The following is a 24,344-nucleotide window of genomic DNA, read 5'->3' on the forward strand; positions in this document are numbered from 1 at the left end:
CATGTCCAAGACTTCTTGAACTTTGGGGGGTGTAAACCTTTCCAGTGTCTGGTGATAGTCAACCTGGCTGCTAAGAGTACATGGGTGATGATGTGCCTAGATTCGGGAGGGTACTTCTCTATCATGAGATTCAGTAGGGCAAGAGCCGGAGAGGACGCCAAGGTAAGGTTAGTGATTTCCACCAGTTTGGCAAATACATCTAGTCAGTATCTGCGCAGAAATGGGCAATCCCAAAGGATATGGAATATGTCACCCACATGTCCGCATTGTCTCCAGCAGAGCGGAGAGGAGGATTTGTAAAATGTAGCTAGTTTGGAGGGCGTGTGATGCCAACGGAGGGTAATCTTAACCGTTTGTTCCCAAAGTGCTGAGCATTTGGTGTGTTTGTAGGCATGACGGAGTGCCGTCTGCCATTGGCCCAGTGTGTATGAGTGTTGGAGGTCCGCCTCCCATTGGAGGAGAGGGCGAGATTTGGAAAGTGTGGACTTGTCTTGCAGGATCGAGTATATCAGTGAAATGCCCTTTGAGGAGGTGGCAGGAGAGTTCAAGAAGTTCCAAAGGCGGGATGGAAGGCCATAGATTGGAGAGGGAAGAGTAGATAGGAGGTGTTTAATCCTTAGATATGTAAAGAGTGTTGAGGGGGAGAGGCCATAATCTAGCTGTAGGGAAGGGAAAGGTCTCAGGACATTGTCTTGAAAAAGATGCTGAAGCGTCAGGACGCCGTGTAATGTCCAGTCTGCGAGAGAAATGTCAGGGATCAACAGGGTGATGGTTTCCAACGGGATTGGTAGTGAAGTGATGTTGGAGGAGGTTTTTGTAAGGGGCAAGAGTTTGCACCAGGTAGCAAGCGAAGCCACCATAGGGGGAGAGAAGGACGAAGGTATTTTGGGACTATTAGGGGCACTGAGTAACCAGGTTCGCAAGGACAGTTTGGGTACTAAGGTAGTTTCAATCTGACCCCAACTAGTGGTGGGTGAGGAGCGGAACCATTCCTTCAGTTGAGTCGTCAGGGTAGCTAAATAGTAGTCTCGGAAGTCAACATAGCCCGTTCCCCCTGCTAGGCGGTGTTTAATCAGGATCGAATGGGCACAACGTGGTTTCTTATGTTGCCACATGTATGTTCTCAGGATGGATTGTAGGGATGTGAAATACGAGTTGGGAATGGGGATAGGCAACGTGCGGAATAAGTAAAGAAGTTGGGGGAGAATCATCATTTTAAATGCAGCAAGTCTGCCTGACCAGGAGAATTCGTGATGCTGGAGGGATTGTAATTCAGATTGCATTTTAGAAAGGAAGGGGGCATAGTTTGTTTTGAAAAGGGATTTTACCGACGCAGTCAAGTGGATACCGAGATAAGGAATGGAGTGTTCTGCCCATGAGAACGGGAATCTTTGTTGGAGGATGGATTTAGTCGCTAGGTCAAGATGTAGATCAAGGATTGTTGATTTGGTCATGTTTACTTTATAGTACGATACATTGCTAAACCATTGGAGGATACGATACGTTTCCGGGAGGGACTGGAGAGGGTCAGACAGCATCACTATTACGTCGTCCGCAAATAGGCTGATTTTTTGGTTAACCGATCCAAACTGAAACCCCGAAATAAGGGGATTAGAGCGGATATGAGCCGCTAATGGTTCCATGAGAAGATTGAAAATCAGGGGGGACAGGGGGCAACCCTGACGAGTGCCATTTGTGATGTTAAAGGGCCGAGACAGCATGTTGGAAGTGTAATCTCTTGCCGAGGGAGTGGAATACAGCGCAAGAATCGCCGACAAGATAGTACCTTGGAAACCGAATTTAGTCAGTACAGCGTCCGAGAGGTCTCAGCATGGTAGACAATATTGAGGAGTCGCCTGGTAGCGTCTGATGCCTGGCGAAAAGGCGTAAAGCCCGTCTGGTCCAAGTGAACCAGGGAGGGAAGGACATCCTGGATCCTATTGGCAAGTAATTTAGCGTAGATTTTGGCATCCAAATTTAAGAGGGATATTGGCCTGAAATTTTGGGGGGAAGTAGGGGCCTTCCCAGGCTTTGGAAGGGTGATGACCAAAGCTTGGAGCATCTCAGGAGGAAACTTAGAGGAAGAGGCAGCTTGAAGAAAGACAGGTAGCAGATGAGGTGAGAGGACGGAGTGAAATTGTTTAAAGTACTCGCCCGACAGACCGTCGGGTCCAGGTGCTTTGTTGGATGGCAGGGCTGAGATGACAGTCGAAATGTCGTGTGTTGTGAACGGGGCATTCAGGAGTGCCAGTTGTTCCGTGGTAAGGGTGGGGAGTGAGATCGCTGCCAGAAACTCATCAACCTCCGCTTTGGAGGGTTGGTGCGTGTCTGGATCTCGATTAATGTTGTACAGGGCCTCATAGTAAAGACTGAAAGCGTTAGCTATGTCTTGTGGGTTATATTCCTTTTTGGAGGAAAGGGGGTTATGTATAAATTCGATTCTGGACTTAACTCTTTGACCTTTAATTTTTTGTGCCATGCTCTTCCCTGCTTTATTGGAGGTGGAGTATGAAGTCGCTTTACATCTGCGATGAAAGCGCTCAAAGTCCACCAACAATAGAGACCGTAACTCATGTCTCATAGTAGTAAGCTTCAGTTTGTGGTTAGGATCAGGGTGCTTCTTATTCAACTCATCCAGGGCAGCTATAGAAGAGAGAAGAGAGTCCACACGGGCGGATCTCCTCTTCTTCTCCCTAGAGCCCGCCTGGATGAGCAGACCCCTCACAAACGCTTTATGTGCGTTCCACACCACAGCCGGGTCGGATACAGAATGCTGGTTGTGGGTAAAGAATTGTTCAAGTTGATTAGAGATGTGATTGACAACATGAGGTTGCTGGAGCAGAAAATTGTTGGTACGCCAAATGAAATGGGATTGTTGGGATGATTTGTCTGACAGGGTGAGTGTCAGAGGGGCATGGTCCGACCAGGCTATCGTGTGGATCTCAGAAGACAAAACATTTTGCAATAACCACTTGTCCAGTAGGAAGAGGTCAATCCTGGAATAAGTGTTGTGGCATGGGGAAAAGTACGTATAGTCACGCTCTTCGGCGTGTTGACAGCGCCATGCATCATGGAGGTCATGGGAATGGAGTAATTTTTTCAGCCGAGAGTCGTGGCGCTTGGAAGGGGCAGTAGAGTCAAGAGTTACATCGGGAACCATGTTGAAATCACCACAGACAATTAAAATGTCCTTTGTGGACTTTGGCAGCGGCTTTAAGAGCTTTGGAGAGAAAAGGAATCTGCCGTTGGTTAGGTGCGTATACATTGAGGATAGTGTATACCACATTATTGATAGAGCATACAAGGACGAGATAGCGGCCCTGGGCATCTGTAGTCAGGTGGTGTTGTTGAAAGGAGACAGAGTCCCTGATAGCGATCATCACTCCCCTTTTTTTGGCATTGTAGCAGGAGTGGAAGACGTGGGGGAAATTTTTGTGCCGGCAGTACTGTAAAGGTGTTTGAGAGAAGTGGGTCTCTTGTACACATAGAACGTCACTGTGGTGAGCAGTGGCGGTTGACCACAATGATTTCCGTTTGGCCGGGTGGTTCAATCCCCGAGCGTTGAGAGACAATATTGTGAGTGGCATGGTGTAGAAAAGGGTATGTATGCAGATAGGTTGGAGTTACTCACACTTGGATGAGGTGACACAGATAGGTAGATCGAGTGGCCGAGTCCTGTGGAGCACGTAGAACCTGGTTGGTCGGAGGGTCGTCGTCTAGCAAGGAGCTCGAACAATACGAGCGTGGACCAGCAGCTGTGAGGTAACACAAAAGAGAAAAAGAGAAAAAAAAAAAAACAGTAACAACAGAAAATAGACACAACTGTGCGTCAGATGAAGTGTGGTTGCGATAGTGCCCAGAAGGCGGGTGGAGTAATGCACTGGCAGGTATCACAACTTGGTAACTACCAGCGATATGGGGGGAAGAGTTTTCAGAAGTACTCCGAGATGGTGACAGGGAAGAGAGCTGGTGGATGTTGAGATCCGCTGCGCATGATATTCACGGGCGTTGGCGGTTGTTTCCATCAGGATGATTCCTGGGCTGGCGTGGACCAGGGGCCGAGGTCTGCATAGGTTCCTCCTGTGGTGGGGAAGGGATGATACCCCAGAAATGGAGCAGTCGCATGCCGTTTTGCATGGAGGAGATGGTATGCGGGATCCCATTTTTGGTGACAAGGATAGTTGCCGGATGGCGCCATTTGTAGGGAATGTTATTGTTCATCAAGGCCTTAGTGATGGAACTAAGCTGTCTTCGCATTTGGAGTGTATATTTAGAGAGATCTGCGAACAGCTGTATGTTCTCATATGGGGCCGGGAGTGTACGCTGAAGACGGGAAGCAGCCAGCAGGTGATCCTTCGTTTGATAGAAATGCACTCTCATAAGAGCATCCCGTGGGACAGAGTCAGCAAGATGGGATGCCTTGGGTAGTCGGTGGATGCGGTCTATAGTAAGGTCCATAGCAGTGCAATCAGGGAGCATGGCAGCCATGAGGGAACTGGCATATGCGTGGAGTTCACTTTGGGGAACAGACTCAGGGATACCTCGCAATTTGACGTTGTTACGTCTTGATCTGTCCTCCAAGTCAGCCAATTTAGCCTTAATCCAGTGCTGTTCATCCCTCGTTTCATCGCAGGTGTCAATAATGTCATTAATGGTGTCTGTGCATTCAGCCATCCGTGTCTCCACAGAGTGGATTCTGCAATCCATCCCCTGAACATCAGATGCAACTTTGCCAAATAGAGCAGTCAGGTTCTGAAATAGGGAGGATTGGAAGGTCATCAGCATGTCTTTGAGGGTTGTGTCCAGGACAGGCTGACCTGTGGTGGGAAAGTCAGCTATAGATGCCATAAGAGCGGGGGCTAACAGGGGACTGGAGGCCTGGCTGCTGAGGGGGAGACTGGAGGGCTGCATTTCCAATCTCATGCGAGCCTTAGCGGGGCTGGAGGAAGCAGGGGAATAGTCTCCTGGTCTGGGTGGGGAAGAAGGTGAGGAAAGTGGTGGCAGTACCTCACTAGAAACGCCAGTGTCATCTGCTGGCTGCATGTGGAGTAATGCAGCAGTGGCGCCGGCGCCATCTTGCCTCATAGGATCCCGTGGCGGGGGCCGGGTGAAGAAGGCCGTCAGCTTCTTCGGCCGGTGATCGTCCTTTCGTTTGCGGGACATCGTGTGCCGGAGCTCGGCGGGGGTCCGTGGAGTAAGTCGGCGGGCTGATGCGGACGCGAGCGGGCTGTAGTCGCTGGTGAGTCTCCCTGTCACTCGGAGCGAAAGGCTTAAGCGGCCATCTCTGGTGCCGGCAAGCCACGCCCCCGCTATTCTTTTTTAATATACATGTTGCTTGGTCCATAGCTGCACCGGCTTTAGATATACATGTTCAGGGCTTGCTCCCCCAATTTTTTGCTTGTTTATTATGTATTCAGTCTGACCAGACTTCTGTGGTTGAGCACCCCATCCCCCACACACACCTGTACTCTATCAGAGTCCACCATCAAGTAGATACAGGAGGAGTCCTTTGTAGTGCATTAGCACATCCATCCCAGCAAGGAGTGTTGTCTCCAAGGGTTAGAAAGGCTGGATTCACCCCTTTTCTATGGATAGTGTAGGACCCACTGATAATGGGGTACTTTGACGCACTGGTGGGCTTGAGCACGATATGGCCATATGGTGGGACTAAACCCCCATTTTTATTTATGGATTGTCTCCATATTTAATAGTCATTTCTTTTGCATGGTTGCGCTATTCTTTTTTAATATACATGTTGCTTGGTCCATAGCTGCACCGGCTTTAGATATACATGTTCAGGGCTTGCTCCCCCAATTTTTTGCTTGTTTATTAGTTTGTATATGTGCCTCCCACTTTTTAAGGGACCAAAAGTAATGGGACAATTGGCTGCTCAGCTGTTCCATGGCCAGGTGTGTGTTATTACCTCATTATCCCATTTACAAGGAGCAGAAAAAAGGTCCAGAGTTAATTTCAAGTGTGCTATTTGCATTTGGAATTTGTTGCTGTCAACTCTCAATATGAGATCCAAAGAGCTGTCACTATCAGTGAAGCAAGCCATCATTAGGCTGAAAAAACAAAACAAACCCATCAGAGAGATAGCAAAAACATTAGGTGTGGCCAAATCAACTGTTTGGAACATCCTTAAAAAGAAATAACGCACCGCTGAGCTCAGCAACACCAAAAGACCCGGAAGACCACAGAAAACAACTTCACAACAGTTGGCCAGATCAAGAACACTCTCCAAGAGGTAGGTGTATGTGTGTCAAAGTCAACAATCAAGAGAAGACTTCACCAGAGTGAATACAGAGGGTTCACCACAAGATGTAAACCATTGGTGAGCCTCAAAAACAGGAAGGCCAGATTAGAATTTGCCAAACAACATCTAAAAAAGCCTTCACAGTTCTGGAACAACATCCTATGGACAGATGAGACCAAGATCAACTTGTACCAGAGTGATGGGAAGAGAAGAGTATGGAGAAGGAAAGGAACTGCTCATGATTCAAAGCATACCACCTCACCAGTGAAGCATGGTGGTGGTAGTGTCATGGCGTGGGCATGTATGGCTGCCAATGGAACTGGTTATCTTGTATTTATTGATGATGTGACTGCTGACAAAAGCAGCAGGATGAATTCTGAAGTGTTTCGGGCAATACTATCTGCTCATATTCAGCCAAATGCTTCAGAACTCATTAGACAGCGCTTCACAGTGCAGATGGACAATGACCCGAAGCATGCTGTGAAAGCAACCAAAGAGTTTTTTAAGGGAAAGAAGAGGAATGTTATGCAATGGCCAAGTCAATCACCTGACCTGAATCCGATTGAGCATGCATTTCACTTGCTGAAGACAAAACTGAAGGAAAAATGCCCCAAGAACAAGCAGGAACTGAAGACAGTTGCAGTAGAGGCCTGGCAGAGCATCACCAGGGATGAAACCCAGCGTCTGGTGATGTCTATGCATTTCAGACTTCAGGTTGTAATTGACTGCAAAGGATTTGCAACCAAGTATTAAAAAGTGCAAGTTTGATTTATGATTGTTAATCTGTCCCATTACCTTTGGTCCCTTAACAAGTGGGAGGCACATATACAAACTGTTCACCTGATTTGGATGTAACTACCCTCAAATTAAAGCTGAAAGTCTGCAGTTAAAGCACATCTTGTTTGTTTTATTTCAAATCCATTGTAGTTTAGATTAGATTCTAAAGATTAGAATTGTGTTGATGTCCCAATATTTATGGACCTAACTGTAAATAGTAATTGTAGCACACATATGAAGCTCTAGCCAAAAAGACCCTGCTCTAAGACAATATGCATTATCCTTTCTTACACTCATTTTTAGATTGCTTTTGACATAGGTTATCAATGATCACTCTCATACCTTTATGCCTCCCTTTTAAAATGTATGTAAACCCTAACCACAAACTTCTCTTATTCACTCCATTTTGTGCTATAAAATATATAACTGAAAGAGTTGTAATATATCTGTTTAATGATGCAAAAACGTAACTGCTGATCCTGTCAGAAATCAAATGAGATCATAATACTCTATGCATTCTGCCTCTGTTGCACTTACTCTATGACTAAGCACCACTTAGCATGAAACGTGTAAGAGTTCTGTAAGAATTTCTTACACCTTAATATTATAGGTATGATAACCTACACTAGTTGAGTAAGGAATAGCTTCTGCTGGTGTCATAAATGTTATGAATAGGTTAAAAATGATGGTCCTAACAGTGAACCTTGGGGGCACACCACTAATAATCTTAGACCATAAATTTTTTTTTCAATAATCACTACTCTCTTAATGCGGTCTAATCTACCAGTGATGTTTGTAGTTGTGCTTTTAAACACACACTCAACTACAGTAGCTGGGGGTGTGTTTATAACTGTCAAGCTGCCCGAGTATTTTGACACCCCTGCGAGTGTCAGAGTTAATAGAACACCTCCAACGAAGGCATTAGCTGCCGCTCCCCTCCTTTAGAAGACCAGGACGGTCTATACGCGCTTTCCTCAATAGGGGGATACAAGTCATCCGGTGGTCAGTCAGTGGCGAAGACAGCGATCCCTCCGTGATGTATATGTAAATGCATAAAATAAATCTTTTACTCTCTGCTAGATATATATTTATTTAAAAGAAGGTTAAAAAAAGTACAAGTCAGGCACTTGTATCAAGTGCATATGTCGAGTACTCTGAAATCAAATCAAAGGGTTTCAGCTGACTAAATTTCGCCAAGGACGTAACGTGTATGGGGAGGAGCTACACAAGACGTCACCCGTAGCCATCTTTTTGGTTGATCGATTCAGAGCACTTGACATATGCACTTTATACAAGTGCCTGACTTGTAAGTCTTTTACCTTCTTTAAAAAAAAACATATAACTAGCAGAGAGCACTAGACATATACGTACATACGGAGGGATCGCTGTCTTCACCACTGACTGACCACCGGTTAACTTGTACCCCCCTGTTGGGGAAAGCGCATATACAGTAGACCATCCTAGTCATATAAAGGAGGTGAGTGACAGCTAATGCCTTCGGTGGAGGTATTCTATTCACTCCGACCCTTGTATGCCTGTTTGAACACACATCCTCACAGTGGCAGACATCCTGTTGATTCCTTTAATAATTAACTATTTTGTAGAAATTGACTTTTTAGCTATTTATAACTGAATGTTTGTGCATTGCACTGTTATGTTTTTAATCTTGCATCAAGGTATTGTGCATTGGCCTTGTAGTGTTCAGCTTGCAATTTGATTTTATGTTTTAGCTACAGGGGTCTGCGCTGATTATATATCCTGTATCATTATACTCAACTGTCATCTGACTTAAAGAATTGTAACTTTTAGCATTTTTTTCTCCAGGGTCTCTGCTTTCAGATAAAATGTTTAGGGGTAGGCTAACAAATCTTTAGACCTAAAATGTGCATTTTAACATGTGTGAAAAAAATGGCTTTGGTAGACAAAGGATTAGTCTATAGTGATGTTACTAATGATATTTTAGGATACAATTTTTTTCATCTTAGATGTATAGTAAGTGTGCAAGTGATATCTTCAGTGTAAAAAGTCTTATAAATTTGTACTGAAGTTAAAAACTCTGCATTGCTTATAAATGTACAGTTTATGCACTGCGCTTCCTGATTATTAACCACTTCCCACCCGCCCTATAGGCAAATGACAGCGGGAAGCTGGTTGTATTATCCTGCCTGGACGTCATATGACGGTGGCAGGATAATGCGCTCTGCACGTCCCCGGTTGGTGCGCAGAGCGGCGATCGGTGATGCAGCGTGTCACTCTGACACACCGCATCTCCAATCTCAGTAGTCTTTTTACCATGTGACCAGCTGTGTCCAATCATAGCTGGTCACATAGTAAATAAGAAGTGCCGTTGATCGGCTTTCCTCAGATTGTGCCTGACAGGCACGAGTAGAAGAGAGCCGATCTGCGGCTCTCCTGACAGGGGGGAGTCTGCACTGGTAATCAGAGCATTGATTACCAGTGCAGACCCTTGGGGGGGTGCCACTAGAACCACCAGGGATGCCCACCCATGACCCCAGGGATGCCCACCATGGCCACCAGGGATGGCAATCAGGGCTCAGAGAGCCTGCCAGTGCCCTCCCCATCAGTGCTGCCCGCCAGTGCCCTCCCCATCAGTGCTGCCCACCAGTGCCCATCATTACCATCTATCAGTGCCGCCCACCAGTGCCCATTAGTGCCCACCAGTCGTTTTTTATTTGTTTAGCAAAAAAAAAAAAAGCCAGAGGTGATCAAATACCACCAAAAGAAAGCTCTATTTGTGGGGAAAAAATGACATACATTTGGTTTAGGTACAGTGTTGCATGACCGCGCAATTGTCATTCAAAATGCAACAGCGCTAAAAGCTATAAATTGGCCTGGGCAGGAAGAGGGAAAAGTGCCCGGTATTGAAGTGGTTAATAAAGGAATGATTGTTTTTTACTTTTACTACTTAGACCAAGTCTATCAGTTGGCATAAATTACTGAAAATAATACACTCACTGCACTGCCTTATTTTGTTTTTGAATGTTAATTTTTGAAGATGTTGATTCCACAAATCTTAACAGAAACTATTTTTCATGAAAATATGCCAAACAAGCAAGCAAAAATGTGAAAGCCACATCAAAGTTATTTTCAAATGAATTCTACAATAATGTGCATACACTGTACACACTTTCCTTTCAGGCACATTTTTGTTAAGTAAAAAATGCTAGCCAAGACTATTATGAGAGAATATCGTTTTTGATCAAGCCTCATGTAATGATGTTTCTTAAAATTATTTGATTTAATGAGCAAACATCTAGATTCTTACTTGTTAAAAAGTGCTGACTAGCTTTTTTAAGAAAGAAGAGACTGGATTTTGTGCTGAAATCTGTTACAGGTTCAGAGTCGGGGTCATTTAGATTTTAGTAGAGTTCGTTCTGTTCCTTAAACCAATGAAATATACAATTCTAAACCTGAAAAGCCAAGCAGAATAAATGGTCTTTTGGAAAACTGAATAAATCCCACTTTGTAAATATTCCTTATTCTCAGTCACTATGAAATAAAAGCCATGCAAATTCTTTATTGCGTTCCTCAGTATATTACCAGGTATAGATAACAGAAAACCTTCTTTCTTTAACATACCATATGTAGGTTGCCCAGTATGTGTGCTGAAGTATTCACATTCCTGCAAGGGATAAACCAACATTGCATATCAAATGTAAACATTAAGAATCAGATCAGTTTTATCAAACACAGTATCTCTTGTATAGTATGAACCTGTAGTAATGATTTTACAAGTACTGGACAATAAGAATTATGTATGTTAAGAAAGTCTAATCTTAAAGCCAAGAGGCAACTTTAAAATCAAACCTGCGCTCCCTGATGGATAACAGCAGCTAGCTTAAAACACTGGTAGAGAATACAATATAAAAACACACCCCCTGATGACGTCTTAATGACGAAACGCGTTGGGAGGAGCTAGCCTTATGTTACGTCATCACGCCCGGAGGTTGGCCATTGCTTTGATTTGAAGCGAAGGAGTTCTCTATGGTGTATCTTGTGCATTTTATCTGCTGTTTGGTGAGTGTGATTCCACTACTTTTTGAAAAAAACATATTGGAAACATATTACACTATGAGCCTCTCTCCTTGATCCTTTTCCCATGTACGAGGTATATTGTGGTCACGGAAGGAATTTCAATACATGATTTGTCTGGAGGTCTAAGGTTAAGGGATCCTTCAAATCACCCACTGCCCTGTCTGACCATTGTGGGAACAATGGTCCACGTTTTGCGGTAAGAGTCAGTGTGTGGTGGAGGATCGGGCTCACTGTTGCATGTCTCTAGCACCCGGGTGGAAGATCCTGCATACAATATTTTACAACTGTATAAAACTTACGTCATTTTCACAAATGTTTATTTTATGGATGGATCAATTACAGATGGGCTTCAAGATCTGCAGTAAGGTGGCTACATCACTATTTGAAACAGAGCACTTTCTGTAAAATCTTTTTATTGAAGTCTGTTGAGGGACTCAGTAATTCTGCAGCAGTCAAGGTTATACTGACAAACATAGGAAGTTGGGACACTTGCAAACAACAAAACACTTAAATCATCCCCCTTATAACAATGATGTCCTGAGCTAACAGTACATAGGACCAATGACAGAGAGGGGCAGAACCAGTGTTTGGAATTTGACTTCAAGAAAAAGATGGTATGGTCAGTACAAAAATTGTATTTTCTTTATCACCTATTCACTCACACTGGAACTCAGGAAACCTGAAACAGTCCAGATGTCCAAAAGCAGTCCATAACTAAGAGGTGGGCAAAAGCTGCTGAGAGGTCCATCATACCATATGTGGAGATCATAGCACAAAGAGTATTTAAAGGGATCAACTCATAAATCAAGGCTAGATAAAGAAAATACCACACAACTGTTACGACCAATGGTAGGGCACCGAGGATCAACCGGATGCACACTGGTGTGCCTTCCCCAAACTGTTCCCACAAAGTTAAGAGCATAAAATTGTCCAAAATGTCTTGGTATGCTGACACCTTAAGGGTTCCATTCACTGGAACTATGGCCAAGTCCAACGCTGAAAAACAACCTCACATCATAACCCCCCCCCCCCCCTCCACCAAATGATTTGGACAAGTGCACAAATCAAGGTCCATAAAGACATGAGTGAGTTTAGGGTGGAGGAACTTTACTGGCCTGCACAGAGTCCTGACCTCAACCCGATAGAACACCTTTGGATAAATTCGAGTGGAGACTGTGAGCCAGTCCTTCTCGGCCAACATCAGTGCCTGACCTCATAAAAGTGCTTCTGAAAGAATAGTCAAACATTCCCATAAACACACTCCTAAACCTTGTGGACAGCCTTCCCAGAAGAGTTGAAGCTGCTATTGCTGCAAAGAGTAGGCCAACTCACGGACCCTACGTACTAAGACTGGGATGCCATTAAAGTTCATGTGCCTGTAAAGGCAGGCGGCCCAATACTTTTGACAACATAGTGTATATGTGCAATCACTATACACATAAAAAACAATAAATCAGATAAAAATGAAGCGCTCCACACTAAAAACATGAAAATAGATATAAGACAACAAAACACAATAATATGTCCTAAATAAAGACCCAAATATCACACGTGAAATATGAAGTGACTAAATAGAAGTCCCATACACAGTCAAGTTTTAATCTATAAGTAATCTTGATGAGAGATGAAGCTACACCCTACAAACATAAAAGTAAATATAAAACAGCAAAATAAAAATAATAATGCAAATAAAAATTAGTCCTAAATAAAAGTTCCAAATGCCACACACATGAAATATGAAGTGACTAAGTGAAAGTCCCATATACAATCCTATTTAATTCTTTAAGCAGATTTTGATCTAGCAAATAATCTGTAAATTTCAGCAATTCTTTAGTGTATACAAATGTGTGCAAAACACCCTGGACAACAGTGACCACCACCGCTCACAGTGAGGATGTCTCCTCACCTTGTAACACAGACCTCAAAAATGAAAAGGAGGTCAATAAACCATTTTTAGTGCAGGAAGCCGGTCAGCATGTGAATATTATTTCCAGCTCTCCAGTGCTCAGCATGTAACATACATGTAAATCTCAAAGAAAAGGGGGCTTCATAGTGTAACTGCTTGGTTTATTTACAAAATGAAAGCTAAAAAAAACACTCAACAAGATAAAAAAAAAACACTCACAGGATAAAAAAAACACTCACAGGATAAAAAAAAAACACTCACAGGATAAAAAAAAAAACACATTGCATATGTGGTAATAACCACAGTATACTCTGACAATGGCAGATTAGATATTGGCACCCGATCCCCGCCCAGTATGTGACAAGAGTTCACTCTGATCATCAGTGGCATTGCTAATGACAATATCACAAGCAGGTCAGAAGAGATAACTTTCCTTGAAAGACAATTAAGATAAATTTTCTTTGAGCAAATTATTGGCATCATAGATACTAGGCCAAAGGGAAAGATGCATGTGAACAGACCTTAGGGCCATGTGCAAAACAAGCTTAGATGCTTGCAACAGCCCATCACAGCTAAAACGTAAAGTTCCAGACATTTGCTCCAAAAGCAAAATGTCACAAGGGCCTACCTTGGTTATATTAGGGTCCTCTATAGGGATTTACCCAAAAGTTCACAAATCAGAGTCACTGTCAACAAAGGGTGGAGAATCACACTGGGATCATATACTGGTATATCAGTCAGTGAAATCCCTAAATGTAAGCACACCATCAACTCTTTTAGTAGTAAGCTTGTTAACATGGATTATTGGAGCACTGGTAGTGGGGAGAGACCACAGAGCAATACAACCCTTCTCAAAGGGGACAAGCTCTGCCACATTGTCTGAAGGGGCCCAGGTTCCTACAGAGAGCTTCAACTTAGAGAGGAATGATTTAAACATACCTCCTAAAATTTGAACTTCAGAATGAGGGATATTTGAGGAGGGATAAGATTGCCGCTGCAAAATATGGGAATGGCCAATCGCTTAGCAGTGGGAGGGGCTTAAGGGATGTGGTTAAACAAAAAAAATCCAGGCTTCCTTGTACCTAAAAATTTGCCTCCTTCCTTTGCTCCATGTCTCCCTCCTCTGCTCCATGCTTCCCTCCTCTGCTCCATGCCTCCCTGTGCGCCAAACCTCCTTCCTATGCTCCATGTTTCCCTCTGCTCCATGCCTCCCTCCTCTGCTCCATGCCTCCTTCCGCCTCCTTCCTCTGCTCCATGCCTCCTTCCTCTGCTCCATTCCTCCTTCCTCTGCTCCATTCCTCCTTCCTCTGCTCCATTCCTCCCCCCTCTGCTCTATGCCTCCCCCATCTGCTCCATGCCTCCCTCCTCTGCTCCATGCCTCCCTCCTCTGCTCCATGCCTTCCTCTGCTCCATGTCTCCCTCTGCTCCATGCCTCCCCCCTCTGCTCCATGTCTTCCTCTGCTCCATGCCTTCCCCCTTTGCTCCAGGTCTCCCTCTGCTCCATGTCTCCCCCCTCTGCTCCAGGTCTCCCTCTGCTCCATGCCTCCCTCTGCTCCATGTCTTCTTCTCTTCCATGCCTCCCTCTGCTTCATGTCTCCCTCTTCTCCATGCCCTCCCGCTCTGCTCCATGTCTCCCCCCCCCTCTGCTCCATATCTCCCTCTGCTCCATGCTTACCCCCTCTACGCAATGTCTTCATCTGCTCCATGCCTCCCTCCCTGGAGTACATAAAAATCACAGACCTCCCCTCCCCCTCCGTTGACAGGAAAACACAGGAAGGAGGAGGGGCGGGTTCAGAGCAGTGAGGAGAGATGCCAGCTGGAATGTGTTGCTCGCGGCATGTGGGAACCGAGCCGTCCGCACAGCTGCGGCATTCAGGGACCGTTGGGAGGTATGAGTTAAACAGTGTGTGTAATATAGTTACATATTTAGGCTGGCTGAAAAAAAGACCCAAATCCATCTAGTTATGCAATAATAACAGAAAGGTGTTTTCAGCTTTGGGAGCTCTTGTTTCTCTAAATGAGCTCCCACAACTGAAACAGCAGGCTGATCCTCTAAATGCATGGTAGAACGTACTGCATTAACCTCGTTAGAAATAATCCCTTGAAAATCTGAGGAATCTGCAGGTAGCTCAAAAACAGCTTCTTCAGGAGTAGAGTGTTGGGATTCAGAGAACATTTTGAGCTGCAGGCCCAGAAGGGTCAGAGCTAGACTCTGCTGAGGATGGTGCAGGAGCATGCCTGGAACCTCTTCGATCAGACTGACCAAGTACTTGTGCACCAAATAGACAAAAGTACAAAGTGCACACAGAGGTACTTGTGGGCACGGGGGAGGCTTTGGCCTTGCCCGAATGGTCTAAATAAGCCTCAGATGAGAATAGCCCAAAAAAAAATAGGGGTCCCAGGTTCTAGACTACAGCTCCATGCTACTTGGTATGAGCCCTAAGTAGCTACTTCTCCCCACCTGTGTAAGGTTAATAAATTTACTGGGGGTGTTTGGATTGATCATTCATCTTTATCGCATTATTGTCATATTGACAATTCATAGTCCCATGTGTCTTCCACAATGTTATCTACCGTTTCACACCTCCCCAACTGCCAACGTGCATGTGTCACATGACTGGAAAAAAAAGCATGTGACAGCTCCCAATACACCTAGCACTCGCAGGACCTCATTCTGGGCGGTGTACATCTTGTGATATGTATGCGTTCCTCGGACAGGTGATCGAGGGCGAATACAAATGCGCAAAATGTAAGCACGTTGCTTCCCTGGAAGCTCAGGTCCTGAATCTAGGGAAGCAGCTGGCAACACTGAGACGAATGTCCATACTGGAGGAGAGCCAGGATTGTACCAGTCAGGTGCAGGCAGGGGTCTGCACAGAGGTGGGCGGAGTATCGGAAGTACAGGCATCAGAGCAGAGTAGAGGGGTGACAGTTAGGAGGGGTACAAGGGAACAAGGCAAGGAGGCTGATCCTGGGCTGGAGCACCCCATTGAGTGATGTTGGGGAAACCAGTCAGGGACCAGCATTGCTGGAGCAGAGTGACGCCCCTAGCTGCCAGGGGAAGAACTCCTCCAGTGAGGCCGGGAGAAAGGGAAAGGAAAGACAGGTGCTGGTGGTAGGGGACTCAATTATTAGAAGGGCAGACAGTGTAATCTGTGACATAGACCGTGTGCGCCGAACAGTCTGTTGTTTGCCGGGCGCTCGGGTTCGGCACATCGCGGATCGGGTGGACAGATTACTGGGTGGGGCTGGGGAAGACCCAGCTGTCATGGTACACGTGGGTACCAATGACATAGGCAGAGGAAGACGGAGAGTCCTAAACGATTTCAGGGACTTAGGCGCTAAGTTGAGGACTAGGACCTCCAAGGTAGTATTTTCCGAAATACTACCTGTACCTCGAGCCACACCAGAGAGGCAGCGGGAGATTAGGGAAGTTAACGAGTGGCTGAGGAGCTGGTGTAGTAAGGAGGGTTTTGGGTTCCTGGAGAACTGGGCCGACTTCTCAGTCGGTCACCGGCTCTTTGGTAGGGACGGATTGCACCTAAATGGGGTGGGTGCAGCCGTACTGGGTGCGAGGATGGCCGAAAAGTTAGAGGGGCTTTTAAACTAGGGAATGGGGGGGAGGGTACAGATGTAGAATTAGCCAGTGGAAAGCAAGATTCAGAGGGCAGAAATGGGGGCATTAGCGGTAGGGTGTTCGGAGCTCCTAAACCCAGGGTGGGTACGGGGAAAAATCAAGAGAGCAGCCTAAAAACATCAAATGAGGATAAATGTAACCGATCTAAATTACGAGGCTTGTATACCAATGCCAGAAGCCTGGCCAACAAGATGGGAGAGCTGGAGCTGCTGATGTTTGAGGAGGACTTAGATTTTGTGGGGATAACTGAGACTTGGTTCGACAGCTCTCATGATTGGATGGCGACCATTCAGGGGTATTCCCTTTATCGCAGGGATAGAGAGGGTAAAAAAGGGGGAGGGGTATGTCTGTATATTAAGAACAGTATACAGGTAAATATGAGGGATGATATTAATAATGGAGCTATGGACGAGGCAGAATCCCTATGGGTAGAGCTTCAAAGGGAAGGCACGGTGGGGAAGGTAATATTGGGCGTATGCTATAGGCCCCCCAACCAGAGTGAGGAGGGGGAGGCGGACCTCATGTTACAGATAGGATTGGCAGCAAGGATGGGAAATGTCATTATAATGGGGGACTTTAATTATCCGGATATAGACTGGGCAGAAGGAACCGCGCACTCAGCCAAGGCTAGGCAGTTCCTAAATATTCTGCAGGACAATTTCATGGGTCAGATGGTGAATGCACCGACAAGAAACAATGCGGTACTTGACCTACTGATTACCAACAATGCAGACCTGCTCACGGATATAGAAATACGGGAAAACTTAGGGAGCAGTGACCATAGGTCAATTGGTTTCAGTATTAATTACAGTAATAGGAAACACAAGGGTAATATTAAGACGCTGAATTTCAAAAGAGCCAATTTCCCTAAACTGCGCTCACTGCTAGAAAATATAAAATGGGATAGAACCCTGGGAACAAAGAACACGGAGGAAAAATGGGAGTGCTTCAAGAGCATACTTAACAAGGGGGTGGGCCAGTGCATTCCACTGGGAAATAAATTTAAAAGAACAAAACTAAACCCTGGGTGGCTAAACTCCAACATAAAAATGTATATTAGAGCTAAAGAAAAGGCCTTCAAAAAATACAAGACTGAGGGGTCAGTGGCAGCATTTAAGCATTATAAAGAGTGTAATAAGAAATGTAAAGATGAAATCAGGGCGGCTAAAATAGAACACGAGAGACATATAGCGGAGGAGAGTAAAAAGAACCCCAAGAAGTTCTTTAAGTATATAAACAGTAAGAAAGCGAGGCCAGAACACATTGGCCCCATAAAAGATGATAAAGGAAAAATGGCCACTGAGGACAGAGAAAAGGCGGAAGTGTTAAATAATTTCTTTTCTTCAGTCTTCACAAAGGAATCGGGGGTCTACACGAACCAAGCTTGTAAGGCCGAACTAAATAATACACCTCAGGAAGTGCCGCCATGGCTAACAGAAGATAGACTTAGAGCTAAACTAGAGAAGCTTAACATAAATAAATCCCCGGGACCGGATGGCTTGCACCCGAGGGTTCTTAAAGAGCTCAGCCAGGTGATTGCCAGACCATTATTCTTAATCTTTAAGGATAGTTTACAGACGGGTATGGTGCCAGCTGATTGGAAAAAAGCCAACGTGGTACCAATATTTAAAAAGGGGCCGAGATATATCCCGGGTAACTATAGGCCGATCAGCCTAACATCTGTAGTCTGCAAAATATTGGAGGGGATGTTAAGGGACCACATACAAGACTTTAGTAATGAAAACGGTATTATAAGTATTAATCAGCACGGATTCATGAAAAATCGTTCGTGCCAAACCAATCTATTAACCTTCTATGATGAAGTGAGCTGCCACCTAGATAAAGGTAAGCCTGTGGATGTGGTGTATCTGGACTTTGCAAAGGCCTTCGACACCGTTCCCCACAAACGCTTACTGTACAAACTAAGGAAGATAGGTATGGACCATAAGGTGAGTACCTGGATAGAGAACTGGCTCCAGGGGAGAGTACAGAGGGTGGTGATTAATGGGGAGTACTCGGATTGGGCGGGTGTGGAAAGTGGGGTCCCCCAGGGTTCTGTCCTGGGACCAATCCTGTTTAATTTATTCATAAATGATCTAGAGGAGGGGATATCTAGTACAATCTCAGTATTTGCGGATGATACTAAATTAGGCATGCCAATATCTTCTATGCAGGATGTGGAAACCTTGCAAGCGGACCTGAACAAAATAACGGAGTGGGCAACTACATGGCAGATGAGATTTAATGTTGAAAAATGTAAAGTAATGCACTTGGGGGCCAGAAACCAGAAAGCAAGCTACTCGCTAGGGGGGGAACCTCTGGGTGAGTCTAGGATGGAAAAGGACTTAGGGGTACTGGTAGACAACAGGCTTGGCAGTGGCATGCAATGCCAGGCCGCAGCAAGCAAAGCCAACAGAATACTGGGATGTATAAAAAAGGGGATTCACTCCAGAAATAAAGAGATTATTCTCCCGCTCTACAAGACTCTGGTCCGGCCACATCTGGAGTATGCTGTCCAGTTCTGGGCACCGGTCCTCAGGAAGGATGTGCTGGAACTGGAGAAAGTCCAGAGAAGGGCAACAAAAATAATTAGGGGGATGGAGGACATCAGCTATGAAGAAAGACTACAAGCCCTGAACTTATTCTCTCTGGAGAAGAGACGATTGAGGGGGGATATGATATCAATGTACAAATACTGTACTGGCGACCCGAGCATAAGGAACAAACTATTCAGAGAAAGGAGATACAATAAGACACGTGGCCACTCACTAAAACTAGAGGAAAGGCGGTTTAACCTTAAAGTGCGTAAGGGGTTCTTCACTGTAAGAGCGGTAAGGATGTGGAATTCTCTTCCACAAGCAGTCGTATCAGCAGGGAGCATTGATAGTTTCAAAAAACTGTTAGATGGACACCTTAAAGACCACAACATACAGGGGTATACAATGTACGGCTAAAAGCAAACACACACACACATCATAGGTTGAACTGGATGGACTGATGTCTTTTTTCAACCTCACTAACTATGTAACTATGTAACTATGGGCTGGTTCTTTGATTAACAATATGCTCAATTTCTCTCTTGTGATGAACTATTACAGTGGCATATATACAGGAAAAATGTACTATGATATTATATGGCCTTGGCAACACTATATCACTACTTACCAACATCAGTAAGCACTTCACATTTATACATACAATATACAGCATTTTTGTATGTTGGGTGTAGGAGAAAACATAAACACACCATTTAAAATGTGTTAGAAAAGAATCAGCAACATGGCCACGTGACTGCATAACCGCTACAAGCTGCAAGAAACTTTGCATGCTCTGCAGCAAATCACAAATGCTTTTACCATGGGATTGCAGACATAAACTAGTTATTTTTAACCATCATATAATTCCAGACTTGTATAAAGTACTCAAAATTTCTACTTGAGTAAAAGTACAAGTGCTCGATCAAAAAATTACTTGAGTAGAAGTGGAAGTGCTCGCAGAAAAAGTTACTTAAGTAGAAGTACTAAAGTATTCAACATTTTTTTTACTTAAGTATTGCAAGTAGTTTTTTCAAAAAATTTGCTACTTAAGTACTAAAAGTAAAAAGTACCAGTAGTTATAAAAAAAAAATTCTACTCAAGTACTGAAAGTAGAAGTACAAGTACTGTGTTATGTAGTTATTAAAGAAAGAAGTCAAAAGTATGAACATCATATTGTTTTTATTATTTCAAATGATTTATTCAAATGATTAACCTGTGTTTGTTAGTAGTTTCTTGATGCACTTTAAGCGCTGTAGCACCATTTATTTGTTTGTTTCATATTTTCTTTTTATTGGAAAGATTTGGTATAGCAGCTTTTATTATACACAGCCTTTATTTTCGTATGCGCTGATTTACAAATGACATTATACACATTTTTTTGAGCTTTATGCAACCTGCCATCTACTGTTCTGGCAGTGGTAATTTTTTTAAAAGTAACGAGTAACTATGCAGCACAAAAAAAAAAATACTTGAGTAGAAGTATCGAAATCATCGAAAAAATGTAGTGAAGTAAAAGTAGAAGTAGGAGAAAAAAATTCTACTCTAGGAAAGTACAGATACCGCATTTCGGTACTTAAGTACAGTACTTAAGTAGTTCTACTTCGTTACTATACATCTCTGTATAATTCTCATTTGAATAAATAAGCAGAGAAAATGGATACAATGCCTGTCCTCTTCAAAATAACTGATTTTCTTAGGGCTTCAGCTCTCATCAATTTAAATCATGATTTATAGAGCACAGAGTGTCACACAAATTCAACCAGATAATTAATAAGTGGACCTTTACTTGGTGTGCATTGTTCTCGCTCTGGTTCTTATCTTGCAGTCTTTCATTGATCTTCTGTCGCAGAGTATATAGAACTGGCTCAATCACTCCTGGTGTATTGGCAATCAACTTACGGATGATGCCATCTGGAATGTGGAAGTTCAGCTTGGGAAATACTTTGCTGAAAAATCAACAAGCAGAACATTTTATGTTACAATTTAAGAGACAATTCAACCTAAAAAAAAAAGTTTATGTGAAAAGTCTTGAATAAATATAACAGTGTTTAACTACTTCGTATCAGAGGCAATTATGAGACTTCGCTCCTACATGTGAACATCTACTTTTTTTTTTTGGCCAGAAATTTACTTAGAACCACTGTAATACTGTGAAATGTTCTACTAGTGTGTAAGATCCTGGCACTCTCAGTGCCTTTCTATCATCTCACTTCCGGGTTGCGTTCCACCACTCAGGTAGGTGGAACGCATATAAGGTGTGTATTCCTTTAACAGTGCTGACGTCATCATCAGGCGCCGCACTGAGCGGCTATTTCAACTGACGGTCTGCACTCACACATTGTTCGTGCAACCACTCCTGATACCTGCCTAACCTGACGCTGCCGAATCTTCCAGCTACATACCCTATACCTGGATTGACCGGAGCCTCGCTACCTTGTCCTACACTCCCTCACTACTGGCTATTGATAAGTACCCCACAGGGGACCCCCTCTTATCAACAACGCTTGCTATCTATAGCTGCATTATAAGAACTATTGCTAGCTCTAGGATACATAGATCTACCATCTGCATTTCTAAACCTAGATCGCTAGCTCTTGTGCCTATTATTTGTTACAACCTGCATTACCGAACTAAGCTTAGCAACACCTGTATATCTTTCTTGCTATTATCTATCACCTGTTGATTATACTAGATTGCTAGCTCTTGTGATTGCTATCTATCATCATCTACTATCATTCCTGTAACATCACTATCTGAGTGCTTATCATCATCTACTATCACTCCTCAGAGCTTATACCTTCAGTGTAACATCTCACTGCTACTTGCATAATTACTATCACTCCTGCAACATCATTATCTGAGTGTTTGTATATGTGCATACTGAATCAGGCTGAACCACTATGATGAGTCAAGAGAGTTGGATCAGGTGATTTAACAAGATCTCTACAAGACTACTGAGTGGAATTCTGCAGCTGCAAATCCAGTATCCTTGAGCTAAAACCCAGAGCGTTACATAGTGCTAAGAAAAGTCCAATATAATGTGCAATAAAAGTCCAATATAAAATATAAAAATAATGGTGCCGATAGTACTGAAAACACAAAGTGCTGGAGCGCTCCAAATTGCCAGTGCAGAGTGTCTCAATCCCCTTCAAGAACCCTACTCACTAGAAATGATGGACCCTAAACATCACTTAGCGTGGGTTTAATTATATATATATATTTATACTGTATGAAGTGACGAAGTGAAAGTCCCATATCCAGTCCTATTTAAATCTTTAAGCAGATCTTGATCTAGCAAAAAAACTGTGAACTTCAGCAATTCTTTAGTGTATACAAATGTGTGCAAAACACCCTGGACAACAGTGACCACAGTGAAGATGTCTCCTCACCTTGTAACACATAGTTACATAGTTACATAGTTACATAGTAGGTGAGGTTGAATAAAGACAATAGTCCATCCAGTTCAACCTGTGTAGGTGTGTGTGGCTGTACTCATCTCACATACCCCTGGATGTTCTGATCCTTGAGATGTAAGTCTAAGAGTCTTTTGAAAGCCACCATACTACCCGCAGAAACCACCTCTTGTGGTAGAGAATTCCACAATCTTGTAGCCCTAACAGTAAAGAACCCCCCACGTTGCCTGTGGTTAAAACGCTTCTCCTCTAATCGCATTGTATGCCCTCGAGTCCTCATGCAATCCCTTCGAATGAACAGCTTTTTTTCTAAGCTGGGATCCCCATTAAGATATTTATAAATTGCTATCATGTCCCCCCTCAGACGTCTCTTCTCCAGGGAGAATAAATCGAGCGATTGTAGACGCTCTTCATAGTCAAGGTCCTCCAATCCCCTAATTAGTTTAGTTGCCCTTCTCTGGACTCTCTCCAGCTCCAACACATCCCTCCTGAGGACTGGCGACCAGAACTGGACAGAATACTCCAGATGCGGTCGGACCAGAGTTTTATAAAGTGGAAGGATTATAGTCTTATCTCTGGAATACATCCCTTTCTTTATGCATGCTAATATTCTGCTGGCTTTGGCAGCTGCCGCTTGACATTGCATGCTGTTGCCTAATCTATCATCAACCAAGACTCCCAGATCTTTGTCCATTTTTGATTCCCCCAAGGGTTCCCCTCCTAACGTGTATTGTGTTTTTATGTTTTTAGTCCCCAAGTGCAAAACCTTACACTTCTCCACGTTAAACCTCATTTGCCATGTCGTTGCCCACTCTGTAATTTTGTCCACGTCATTCTGTAGGATATCTGCTTCATGCTGTGCAGTTATTGCCCTGGCCAATTTTGTGTCATCTGCAAAAACTGATAACGCACTACTGATCCCGTCCTCAATGCTGTTTATGAATAAATTGAACAAGGTTGGTCCCAGGACTGAGCCCTGGGGCACCCCGCTTACAACCTCAGACCAGTCTGAGTATGCGCTGTTTATTACCACCCTTTGAACACGCCCTTTAAGCCAATTCCGTATCCAAGAGCAAACTCTGCTGTCGATACCTGCAGACCTTATTTTATAAATTAAGCGCTTGTGGGGAACTGTATCAAACACCTTAGCGAAATCCAAGTACACCACATCCACTGGTCTCCCCCTATCTAGCTCACAGCTTACCTCCTCGTAGAATGCTAAGAGACTGGTTTGACAAGAATGCCCATTTGTAAACCCGTGCTGATTACTGCTGATGATGTTGTTGTCTTTAGCAAACTCTACGATATAGTCCCTTATCATCCCCTCCAGAAGTTTACATATTATTGATGTCAAACTGACAGGCCTATAATTTCCCGGCATATGCCTCTGGCCCTTTTTGAATATCGGAATCACGTTAGCTTTCTTCCAATCCCCTGGTACATCTCCTGTCCTAATACTGTCAGCAAAGATCAGGAACAGTGGTCTGGATATAACCTTACTGAGTTCCTTGAGTACTCTCGGATGTACGCCATCCGGGCCTGGTGATTTGTTTGTGTTAAGTTTATCCAGCCTTTCCCTGATTTCACCCTCTGTTAGCCATAGTGGCAAGTCCTGTGTATTACTACTAACCATACAGTCATGGTCAGTGTACCCCTCCGTTTCCTGTGTAAAGACTGACGAGAAAAAAGCATTCAGCACGGTTGCTTTTTCAGTGTCCTCTGTAACCATCCCCCCATCATCGCTAATTATGTGTGCAATATG

General features: G+C 44.0%; 1 protein-coding gene across 3 annotated transcripts in view; it reads right to left on the reverse strand.

Moving 5' to 3' along the window:
- Positions 1 to 24,344, reverse strand: part of LOC309563841 (sperm flagellar protein 1-like) — a 105,593-nt gene that overhangs the window by 60,468 nt on the left and 20,781 nt on the right. For 2 of the 3 annotated variants that reach the window (XM_082268476.1, XM_082268474.1), the window contains exons 3-4: positions 20,950 to 21,115; positions 10,634 to 10,676 (exon numbers count right to left, since the gene is read on the reverse strand). In XM_082268476.1, coding sequence (XP_082124602.1) covers positions 10,634 to 10,676; positions 20,950 to 21,115 — 209 coding nt within the window. The remainder of the gene's footprint in view (positions 1 to 10,633; positions 10,677 to 20,949; positions 21,116 to 24,344) is intronic. The other variant, XM_082268475.1, reaches the window with a different exon arrangement.

Source organism: Pelophylax lessonae, assembly GCF_965119305.1.
Source record: "Pelophylax lessonae genome assembly, chromosome: 9".
Lineage (NCBI taxonomy): Eukaryota > Metazoa > Chordata > Amphibia > Anura > Ranidae > Pelophylax > Pelophylax lessonae.